Source organism: Perna viridis, chromosome 3, assembly GCF_037379345.1.
Source record: "Perna viridis isolate PV_CMFRI_1.1 ecotype Kerala chromosome 3, ASM3737934v1, whole genome shotgun sequence".
NCBI classification, from domain to species: Eukaryota; Metazoa; Mollusca; class Bivalvia; order Mytilida; family Mytilidae; genus Perna; species Perna viridis.
This window is the reverse complement of record NC_142447.1, coordinates 30,830,523-30,843,348: the sequence shown is the minus strand read 5'-3', so window position 1 is coordinate 30,843,348 and position 12,826 is coordinate 30,830,523. Positions and strand designations below refer to the sequence as shown.

The following is a 12,826-nucleotide window of genomic DNA, read 5'->3' as shown; positions in this document are numbered from 1 at the left end:
AAATCATAGCATGATATGGATAGCCTTTTCACATGCCATTAACTTGTAATAAATAAAAGCCGCCATAATCTGCCTTATAGATCAGAGCGACCATGGTTCTAATTATTCTAAGCTTAGAAAAACTTTAATCTTGCATCATTTTGCCTAATTACTCTACTTCTCTGACAAGGAAATTCATGTGTTTTCTTCTAATTTATTTTAGAAAGTAATTTAGTTAGGATTGATCAGTACAAAGATGTTATAAATAGACAACTTGTTGCTCTATAGGTTCATACATATGTGTAAGAAAGAGAGAAGTGACTACTCAATGGCTTCTTAACAAAAGTGGCTAGAAGCCAAGCAAATAAGGGATGGATGCAGAACCTAAATCAACCTTTTTTTAAACAGAATTTCTGACAGACTACAATACAATTTCACACAGATGGACTGAATTTTAACTAACAGAAATAGAGAAAAAAAGAGAAAAACTGTGAGCTCTGCTCAATGAATTGGTAACCCCATTCCTCCATTATGGGGATAAGTCATTAGTTTATTACATGTTAATTAGACTGCAACAAATTCTCCACCAGCTGGAGTTTGACCTCTGCATAATGCACAAGTATATATTTCTGATCTTGAAAAAGTCAGTACATGTCCACTACTTTAAGAGTAAAAAATGTCACTTATAATACACATATGTTGGTCCATTCATCATACAAATGTATATTAGACAATGCAAGTCTTCAATTTTCTAGTCAATCTCTCTGCAGGTAGTTGATTACCTTTCACAATTTTTCAAGCAAATTGTGTAAAATACACCAGAATGCTAATTTATGCTGCTGGTCTATTGTGTAACATGTTTTGAAGTACTAATTTCTGAGTTACTGATAAATTCCTGCATTCAATTCAATTTGCTAAAATATATTCTGAATCTCAAGTGCACACATACTAAAAAAAAAAGGTTTGGCTTCTTATTTTTGATGGAAATTTCTATCATGAGATATTACAATGAGTTGTGATGAAATGATAAAAGCTGTCATGTTAACTTAAAGCTGTTTACCTAATCTGTCATTCAAACAACAACCCATGCTTCTTAAACTGTTTATTTTGGATTTCAGCTGCATTACAAGAAAACATGTCTATCAAACTGATGCATAGTATGACATTCTTTTCATCACAAAATATATGTACTTTTCTATTTTTGATATAAGAATGTTAAAAATATACCCTGATAGCATTTATAATTACATGTAAGTGCAGCAGCATACAATTGTACAACTATGCATGATGGTAACTATACTTTGATTTTTTTATTCACAGCATACATGTACATTGTACATAAACATACATGTATATTTGAAAAAAATTTAACTCACACAATGTATGAATTCTACTTTTTCTACTAAATTCAAAAGCAATACATGATCACATCCAGAGCATGAAATTTTCAATGTCCATGGATAATTTTACAAAATATTTATCTTTCATTTTCATAAATCCAATAAAGGCACAACTCAAACAAAAAACCAGTGTACAAATGTATAATGTGCTGTGGTCCTAACTATTCAACTCACATAATATCAACTGCATACAGTAAACTTAACATTGTTAGTCATAATCCAATGTAAAATCTCTCAGTATAGATTTTTATCTTTCTATTATTCTTTTTTAAGCTTTTCTGGCTTTTTTTGTCACCTGAATACATAAGAATTGTTTACATATGATATTTTATATAGTTTCAAGCCTTTGTGTATTTCTGTGGTTATTATCCTTAAACAACTGAATAATGACATACTGCTTCACATCATCAAATTAAAAAATATACCACTTTTGTGATGCCAAATATGTCTTTTAATGCAAAACTATTTTTTGTTCTTTAGAAATGAGACCAAAGAATAAAAAATGCAAATTATCAAAGTATGTAAGCAAGAAAGTAATACATGTACTACAAAATCTCTTTTTTTTAATCATTAATTAACATTTTACATTATAACCTTCAATAAAAATTCAAATCTTTCTTTAAAGATCAAATAACCATAACATTTGTAAGCCAATAAAGACCGAAGGAGCCTTACTATTAGCCTATTAGCGACTTAAACCCTGCAGTTCATTTTAAATTCTCCTTTAATGAGAGAGCTCCTTTAAAAGTGAATGAAGATAAACTAGATAGCTTTGAATGTGATTTAATTTTTCTTTCAGGGAATTTGTCATTGTAATAAAACTTAATCAGATTGACAGGACAACCCACGATGAAGGCCTCTTTCATTCAGATATGATTGAGTTACCTATGTAACAATAATGTCTAGATCTGTTACGTTTTTAATGTAGACAATTTTGTCTGAATTTCATTGACCCTATTTAGCATTAATTCGAGACAAAAAAATGTACATACAACCTCAAGTTGACCAACAGTTTTCAAGCCTACATATTTTTACATGTCCTTGTGCTTTATTTCATTTTATTTTATTTTTTTTGGCTTCCAATTTAATGCACATCATCACTAGACAAGGGTTACAGTGCCAACCCCACTCCTCTACCTTCAGAGATGGGGAACAGGACTATAACCCATGGCACTACATAAATGTTACAGAGCAAATTGGAATCAAGTAGGATCCAGAAATCCTCCTGGGGCAAATTTGAATTCTAATTTCTCCTAGAATTCCTATCAATTTTCATAATGATTGAGAGTACCACAGTTTACATAGTGACAAAATAATATTTGATTGATCTACTTTTGTGTACTTACAACTTTTCCAGGTTCTGAAGTCCTTCAAATACATTTGGCTCTATCAAAGTGATCTGGTTATTACTCAAATTCCTGAAATAAATGCAAAACATGTTCGTGAACTTAAAGAGCAGATACAGTAAATAAAAGAGGATGTTGTGCCTTCTGTTGTACACTCAAAATGCATAATGAAATGAAAAGTGAGGGGGTTCTAACTGCATCTATGTAACCAGGATTCATACAGCTGGGGATCTAGAGAAAAGGGGGTGAGGCTATTCCTTTCATTGGTCAATTCACCCCTCCTAAAAAAAAATAAGTGTTGACAGCACTGGTGGTTTTTGATAATTGTGAAAATTGTAGCATGAACACAATTTCAAAGATTATATGATGTTAAATAAAATTGAGATCATATATTGCATTTGTAATATTATTAAGAACTGTCCTTTTTTAATATGTATAAACTGAAAGTCAATCTATACTACTGATCCAACTTCACACACATTTACACATTAATGTAAAAGTTAATTCACATTTACATTCTAAAGCTATATTAACAAAGTATTTATCCTTCATAACAATTATATATAAATAAAACAAATTTCAGCTTAAGAAAATAATTTCCTTAACAAAAGATTTTCAAAATCTAAATACTTTTATCAATTTGAATTTCCCGCCAATTTTACTTGGTTAAAATCCCTGCTCTTCACTTCTTGTTTATAAATGGTAAAACATTAATGATAGGATGGATAATTTGACTTGTAAGTGTATTAAAATGAAAATATTAAAACACATTTATCCTTCCAGACACATTACTGCAAGAAATAAATTTCCTAAATGTAAATTTATTACTAAATATCTTTCAAGGCCAAAAAGGAGTCCCTCAGATCTTGAGTTGATATGAAGACTAGATCTTAATTTTATTTGCATACATAATAGAATATCATTGAGCAGATAAATTGCAAGAAACATATTTACTTGTTACAAAAGAGGTATAGAATGATATAGAAGGAATTATATTTGGACTATATTTTTGTGTAGTGTTCAGAAATAGTAGGGAAGTTCCAGTGATAGACTGGTGACAAAGGTATTTTGATCCTGAAGGACTACAAACCAAAAAAGAAACAAAATTACAAAACTTTGACAAAGAGGGTCTTCCCACAGACCCACCCCTAACCACCATTATTCTCCAATGACACATCAAGTCTGAACAATGAACATGTGTATGGTCTAATTGTGTACAGTTCATGTATGTTAAGATTAAATGTAATAATATTTGTTATTTCAAATTATTATGTACATGTATTTGACCTTTTTTTTTTAAATTATTTTCAGACATTTTGAGGATGAAACATTTAACTATTATTATTTCTGTGAATTCAGCTGTGCATAAAATCAATGGTTTCTGTTGGTTCGATTTAATTTACTCACATGCTCACCAAAGCAACAATCTACAGATTTTTATGTAATCTGGCTTTAAATTAGCAACCAATATGCATTATTTTATTTTTTAGACTCACATGTACATGCATGTAGAGGAGGAGTACTAAAAACTTTTCCATGACTTTGGCTAAGAATTAAACCAATGGCAACCAGCACTATCGCTACATGTACAACGTACACCCAACAGTACAACTAGACCATCAAGGCAGTTATAAATATGAAAATTTCTATTTGTCATCTGGCTCATCCACAAATAATTATTGAAAATTTTCATGGTAAATTTACTATGTAAAATCCAGCTAAATTGTACATGTAAAATAATTCAACCTTCACATTATACATGTACATACATTTTTGCACAAATCTGAGCATTTACAATACAAGTATTGACACTGAAAAACTAAGCAAACCAAATTAATTCCAAATTCAGTCATGCAAATTTGGCCTCAATATAATGTAGTTGAAAAGACATATTGATTTGAAGCACATCCACTTTGCTAACATGCTTATTCTTAATTCAACTTCAAAGAATATTGATTTGAGTAGTTATAATAGAACAAGTAAATTCAAACAAGTTATATAACTTCAATAATCCCCTGTTTAGAATCTAATTATACTAATCAAATGATATCATTCTGGAAATTCTTTTGTTTCCTAGCTCTTGAGAATGTAGGAACGAGAGCCAAACAATTGTAGGAGACAAATTGTTCAGCGGAAATAATTCAACAATTTACAAAGCACTTTATGAGATTTCATATTTGTTTTTACTTCAAATAAATTGCTGTACCAATAATCCATCCCTAGCAGCGCCCAATAAACCAGATGATCCCAAAAAAATGTATGCACTTATAATATTAATGGATGAGAATCAATATAACAGAAAAATGTATTGATCAGCCCTTCCACTAATTTTAATTTGCATCTGAAAGCATAATATATTTCAGGGCTGTCAAATGGCTATCAAGGAAACAGTTCAGTGAATATTTCTAATGGACCTTGGTTTCTAGGAGACAATATAACAGTAGTTGTAGGTTAACTGCTGACAATGACCAGCTACTACATTGTACTAGTCTTGGGGATATAAAATATGACCCTCTCAGTATAAGTCATATATTAACACAGAAATGAGAATGGATATGGTGAATACATGCATGTCAGAGACAACATGTATGTTACTATTGTCAAAGGTACAAATGTACATTGCTCAAAAATTACCATCATTGTTGCATACTTTTATGACCAGTACATAACTAGCAAAAAAGCAGTGAGGAGAAGTAAATAAGAGTTCTACCTATAGCTCTGGAAAGCAAAAAAAATGTATTCCACTATGTATAAAGATTATGTAATTCAAGGTGTGTGAAGAAAACACTTCATACAATACCCATATCAAGAAGATTTTTGAATGAGTATGTACATTGTATAATTATAATCAGAAGAATGACAGAATGCAACATCAGTACTTTACAAACAGAAGGTGCATGCATGCATGCAGAAATACAAGAATGTGGTGGTGTTTCCAACTAGAGACAGGTGTGGTGTACAGGTAATAACAGAGGAAAATAAAAGGATTAAACACTGCCATGCTAAAATCGAATCTATAAGTAGATTTTTAAATTTAAATAACACCTGTCTGCCAAATAAAGTAAATTTATTCCATAATAAAGACCTCTTGAAGATGAGAATTAGATTTTGTAAGGCTAAGAGAACAATGACAAGTTTGATATAGACATGCGTATGAGAGATTAATTCCACATGCTAGTCACATTCCTACCCAACAAATTAAAACAACTTTTTCTCCACTCTGTATAAAAGATCAATAAGAAAGTTGGCATGAATCACTGTGCCAGAAAACCTTTCACTTCTACAGCAATAAACCCTCAAGATCAAACAGCAATATGATCTTCAGTCCATCTACAGTTGTTCTTCTGAAGCATAAGATATTGACCAAAATCTGTCTGTTTTATGGGCACAGAAAAGTGCTTCATATGTGTAAAGGAGCCTAGATAGATGATAACAAGAATGAAATTTATTACCTGGGCAGGTGTAAATATTTACCTTTAGTCTTTGATCTTAAGTTTGAGTGAACTTTGGAGTTAGGAATAGGATATTATCACAATTTACTACATACTACCATAAAATTGTTTATTGCTCTAATAAGCAGCTAAAACATACTGTTATAACAACTGAGAAAAATGATCAGATCAAAATTTATGTAGCAAAAACTTAATTGTTCCTAAATAATGGAACCAACAAATAATTCAGCACACAATATTTCAGATAATGTCATTGAAACTAATCTCCATCTAATACAGGTTTGTTGTTTTACTATACAAATTGTTAACTCCAGAAATAAGTGATAACAAAGGTTTATAGTATGGGACATTTCAAGACTGAATGAAGAAATCTTGCTTCATGTTATTTCAAAATTTCCTAGAGTATTGGTTGTGTAATTAGCATTACTGTCTTATGAACTCATCCATCCCCTAAAACCTACAACCATCTTTTTCAACCACCTACTTCAATGATAATAAAATGCTCCGTGAATTTTCAAGTACCTTGAAATATTCTTATTCTTCCAAAATCTGTTTAAAGAGCACCCCCCTTCCTTGGTTTGTTTACATTTCCAACTACAACATGCTAATTAACAGACTATGGCAGGAAACAGGCCACTTGATCAAATGTGATCATATCAGCTAACATAAAAATACATATCTCCCCTCAGTATACCACACACATTAACTATTTTCATAATTTTATCTGGTAGAAATCTTTTAACTTTACACTGAAATGCAATATGTCTATCATAAACACCTGAGACTTCATTATGCCTGAGAAAGCAAACAAAAGGTTTGTTAGATTTAAAAAATAGTTCATGTTTTTTTTCTAATTAGAAGTTAGATGAATAGTTTACCAGAGAACTAACTATAATGTATTTTATGTCCAGGTTCATTATATGATATCAAGCTTCTCTAATTGCTGAAATCACAAGTCCTTCTCATCAAACAAACATTACTGGAATACAAGTACATGCAGTACAGTGTATAGACATGACATCTCTTTTGATTAGAGCTGACATAACAACAAAGATACCAGACTGAGTCTGGTAATATATGACAGAGAAATTAGTCTGCACTTACAGACATGTGTCCTCTGTGTTGGATGGCCCAAATGTGATCCACAGTTATTCATCAAATATTTTAGCCCCCCACCCCCCCCAATTAAAAATCAAAATCTGACAGCACAAAAAATATTTATGTACATGTAAAATGATTGATATTGATTCAAATTCATGAAAGCTGTCAAAATTTGCAACTATTAGGACAAAATGATGAATAAAGTCTTCAGACAAAATATTACTTCCCAGACCTTAAATTGGCAATGCAGTGGAATTATATTAAAGTAGGTTGACATCTTACTTATGTAAAAGAAGCAATTTTTTCACCCAAGTTGTTCATACAACATTATGACACAGCAGAATCATTACATCTAGAAAGATACTATAAATACAATGTAACACAGTGAAACTCAAATCACTTAATCAGTGATTTCAACAGATACATACAAAAGCTTATGTGTAACACAGGAACATATTTGAGGCAAAGATTTAGTATCCCCTTTTTGTTTTTTTTCTAGAAAGTTTACCCTCTAGTCCTCTACATTGTACATGTACATTGCCAATATTTTGTTACAATTTTTGTCTTTATTTCTTTTCAACATTCTTTAATTCACTTTAACATACTGTGAGCAATGTACTACCAATGAAGAAAAATTACTGGAAATATTATTGTTCATGGAGTACTAATTCCTGAGGTTTTTGTGGGTTTAGCAAACCACAAAGTTTGGTTCCTGACAAAATGGATATTTCCCCCTCAAAATCAACAAATTACCTCCCTTATTTCTAATATCTACAATGCAAGAAAAGCATAGTGAGTTCAATAATACATTTCTGGTGATTTAACTTCTGTAAGGATACGCTTTTGGAAATAAAGTTCAAGAAACAGAATAAATAAGCTAAAATCTTAAACCCATCTCCAAGACGAACTTTGTTATACTGAACTCCGCAGGTCATTCTTGTCTTGTAGACATAGATAATACTAACTAAAAGCTTGAATCTTTCACCTATGTTTAGTAATATTTACTTTGTGTTTTTTGTTGTTACTTGAGTATATAGGGTAACTCTTTTGCTGTACCTGTATATAATGATATTTTGGGGCCAGCTGCAGCCTGCCTTGTGATATAAGGGTTTCTTCCCCATTGGGTGCCCATGGGCCGACATTTTCATCCCAGTGGGGTTGTTGTCTCTTTGACATACATGTACATGTATACACCATACCTAATGTTGTTATATTAATTTATGCAAATTCCTAAAAGTCATAACTGTTGATTTTGATCAAAATGAAAAAGATTGGCTTTCAAGATTTTGCACAACATTTCTCTCTATTGGTGAGCAAAAATCAGAAAATGAAAACAATTCCTACAATGAGCTGCCAATGACTATGTAGTTCTATTGAGCCTGCACAATTTATTTGATGCGTAAAAATCATTGACATACACATGAAAAAACAATATGCATACATTTTTGTACATTGTTACCTTAAATGTTTTTAAGATGCAAGCAAAGATGTGTACATGTATATACATGTAAGCAATTTTGACAGAAAAGGGACAGTAGAACTTTTGACAAAATTTCTTATGGATTAAGGTTACAGATTTTTCTCTATACAGGTTGATGATCATGTATTGCCCAAATTAGGGTGAAACCACCGAAGTCTCACAATGTATAACAATAGCATTTAGTCATGATTTTCACCAAAATGTGTAAGACCTGCCAAACTGTTACTGGTTTAGCATGTTACATGTGTAAGCCTTTTTTTCCAAAATTGGGCCCATTAGCTGATTCAGTATTACATTTTATATATGTAACTAAGATAGCATACAAATTTAAAATGATTCTGCAGAAACATTTTACAATATTTATCACAACTGTATATGATACAATGTATATAGAATAGAATATATATGTGTACATTGCAGTAATTGAAGAACATGCAATCATAAGAAGTATCCATTGACTCAGGCTACTTATTGTATTAATACATGTACATGTAGTTAATAAGGTTCATTTAACAACTGGCCTATGTCAGCTACTTTAAAAATAGTCATTAAAAGATAAAATTTGACTATTTTGTACTAGGGAATTAAGTAACTGGTAGATCCGAAAATCTGACACTCATTTAACACATAATTTAGACCTCAAATCAGACCTTAGTTTTTGTTCCTATTTGTACATTTATGTAGTTATCATGAACTTATGAAAATAGTTTGATTTCATGCAACACTGATTCAATTCATGATGTCATGAACTGCAAATAATAGAGAATTAATATATTAATTACCACACCACAAGTCCTCAGTCTCATATCAAGAAAAATGGACAAGTCTATCCTTAATAATTGGTGTAATTGGTTAAAAATAGGAGAAAGAAAAGAAGTTATTGTTAATTTCATGACTAGAATTATTACTCAGAACTTAAGAGCTAATGTGGTGAATCAATAATAAAAAGTTTACAGGTTACAGACCTCAGATTCTAAATACTCTAAAACACACACCTTTAAGTTAAAGAAAAGCTAAAAAAAAATATAAAAAATCCAAAACACATTCTTGATGTGACAGGTATTTGCCCATTTGAAGAAGGTTAGGCAGTGGTTACATGCTCTTCTCAATTGGTACATAATTCATGGATACATGTACATGTACCTGTTAACCCTCCCATATCTAATGAGAATTTTTTTACAACATAAAAATTTAAGACATTCAAACATTTTTTTTATCTCAAGAACAAAGAAGCAGTCTCTTTAAGATTATTACAGGGATGATTTTACAAGGTCATCAAACAAAAGGGATAATGGTAAAATCGGAAATAAAGTAAAAAAAGAATCGTAACAGTAAAATCTGGTTTCAATTAGCGGAATTCTGCTAAAACGCAGAAAAAAGTCATCCCTGATTATTAACTGGGACCTATTTACATGTAGATGTAGAAATGTACACTGTAGTGAATCATGTTTTTCTGTGTTTTCAGATTTTTGACATGCTCATGATTTATCAATAGTTAAGTCATTCTGAACATGCTGTTCTTTCTCCTGTTATACCTTAACAGCAGCTGTACAGAAGTAATGTCCATTGAGGCAAAGAATTATCTCTACACAAACCTCATTAAAACTTAGACCCCATTTTTTTTAACCCTATGACTGCTTTTCTCATTGACAGCCACGTAAAGATTACTTTGCACTAAAAAAAACTGCAACTTCAAACACATTATGAGTATGTTATTCAAACTCTGCAATAGAACTCACTCCATCTTACATTAAATAGCAGCTTAAATATGACTTATATTATGAATAATCATATGAAAAAACAAGCAGATAGTATCCATGGTAACAAATATCAAGAAAACAGTTATGAATGGTGGAATGATTTGTATTTTGTCAGTAACAAAACTTTTCACAACAAGAGGTGTGCCTATAGTGATTCTTAATTGAAATATAATTGTAAAGTACTCTGAGCAAGATTTGTTGGAAAGATCAGATGTTTTCATCATATAAATACTTGTTAGAGTTTTAAGTGTTGATCAGAAGCTGAAGATTTTGAACAGCAATTTAAATTTACAATCATGTACATTGTTCTTAGTTGTAATTACTTGTGCTCAGCCCCCTGTAGAAACATTTTCATTATACATCTGTACATGTATATATACATGTGCTTTCAGTGCTCTTTTTTTTTCTGTCATTTGTATATGTACACTGTATGTACAATGTACAGAAGTACAGAACCCACAAACAGAGCTAAATGAAAAGTGTGGACAGCTAATTTTCAAAATATCAGGAAAGAATCTTCAGTACTTACATGTAATATACAAATTGTATATCTTCAGAAAAACAGGATCAACATTCTGGGCAGCAGTGCATTCGTGATTTACAAAGTTTCCTCTTATCTTAAGTACACTAAATACTTCAAATCAAGTTGTTTTGTTTATAAAAACAAGGATTTTATCTTCAAATCTGTACATGTTCACTACTATTGGCAGTTTTAAAGGTCTATTACCAGATAAAGAAAGTCTGGCTCCACTAATGGTAAATCATTACAATCAAATACACGAAAATACAATAAACATTAACAAAATATAACAGAAAAAAGCATAAATAATATATTCAGATATACAAATGTATTACAACAAAGGTTTTTCTATAACCCAACACACCTAGATTCCCTTGGAAAAATGTTCAAATTCATACAGAACTTTAAATAAATTTACAACTACAATTTTTTTAATGCCAAAAACAATAACAGAAATATTTTAGATGTACATGTACAGTATATACAATGAACCAGACAACAAGTACATTGAACATGTACTTGTAAAATATGTATATGTACTATTTTAACCAAATTTACATGTACAATGTACATGAAGTACCATTAATACAAGAGCTTATAAGTTTTTTTTCAAGAGTAAGAATGCCAGATTACAAATAGCTTAATACTGCTAAAATCATTACCAAGAACAGGTCTCCTTGTATAGCTACATACTCAAGTTTTGGATGAATGAAAAAAATGCAGTGAAAAAAAACATTCACAAAGAATGTAGCCCATATTCCCTGGAGGGTTAAGTGCCAATGGCTAATCATTTATACTACCAGCTACACAGATGGTTTTGAGCTTTATTGGTTACTGAGGTATGAATACAGCAATCATAATGATCTTTCTCACTATCAATGCTTGTTTTCTTAATTATAAATAATCTTAGATACACAACAAAACACAACAAACATACAGACTTGGTTGTATTGTTATTAAGGTGTGTGAATATCTTAAGAATGTAATGTGTACAGAAAGATGATAGTACATTTGTATATCAGAATTCTAATTAGGTACTTTTTACCAATAAATGTCTTGATAAAACTTCAAAGAAAACTTTCTTTACTGGTATATATGATTATTTCCATTTTTAATGACTCTGGGGTTCTAAACAGGATATCTGTGAATTTCATAAATTATATTTCATCATATACATTTTATGCAAGTGAGTACAAGTGCATGTATATACAGAAGCACACATACACAGAGATATATACACATGTACATGTGTGTGTGCTTCTGTACTTTAAGCCTGCAACAGAAAGATTGTACATCTGTGCATGAACAACATATTTGAAAAAAAAATTATGTTTACATGTAGCAGTAACATACTTACAATCGTTTAAGTCCAGACAATTTGTTGAATTCTCCCCTGTGTAAAATTGTGATAGTGTTCTTGCTCAAATCACTGCAAATTAGAAACAGAAGATTGTACAAATAATTAATTCAACAAATTTCAAACCAGTAATGTACAATGTACAGTATACTGTCATGACAATGAAGACTTTCATTTGTAACTGCACATTCATTGGTACAACATACAATGTACATGTACATGTACATTTTGTATAGTGCTACATGTAGCTAGTGCATGTGTACATGTATTATGAAAAGACACATGTACTGCACATGTACATTTTATGCTGAAAACAAAATGATTTGTAAAATGTTAAATTTTACTCAAAGTTAAGGGTTTGGTAGCCCAGCTCAAAATTTAGTAGCCATGGGCTACTGCTATTTTTATCCCTGAAAAATTAGGTGAACCAA

General features: G+C 30.9%; 1 protein-coding gene across 2 annotated transcripts in view; it reads right to left on the bottom strand.

The window, feature by feature from the left end:
- The window catches only part of LOC148621832 (adhesion G protein-coupled receptor A2-like), a 59,787-nt gene that overhangs the window by 45,626 nt on the left and 1,335 nt on the right, over positions 1–12,826 (bottom strand). For both annotated transcript variants that reach the window (XM_088576608.1, XM_088576609.1), the window contains 2 exons: positions 12,396–12,467; positions 2,726–2,797 (listed from right to left, as the gene is read on the bottom strand). In XM_088576608.1, the coding sequence (XP_088432734.1) occupies positions 2,726–2,797; positions 12,396–12,467 (144 nt within the window). The remainder of the gene's footprint in view (positions 1–2,725; positions 2,798–12,395; positions 12,468–12,826) is intronic.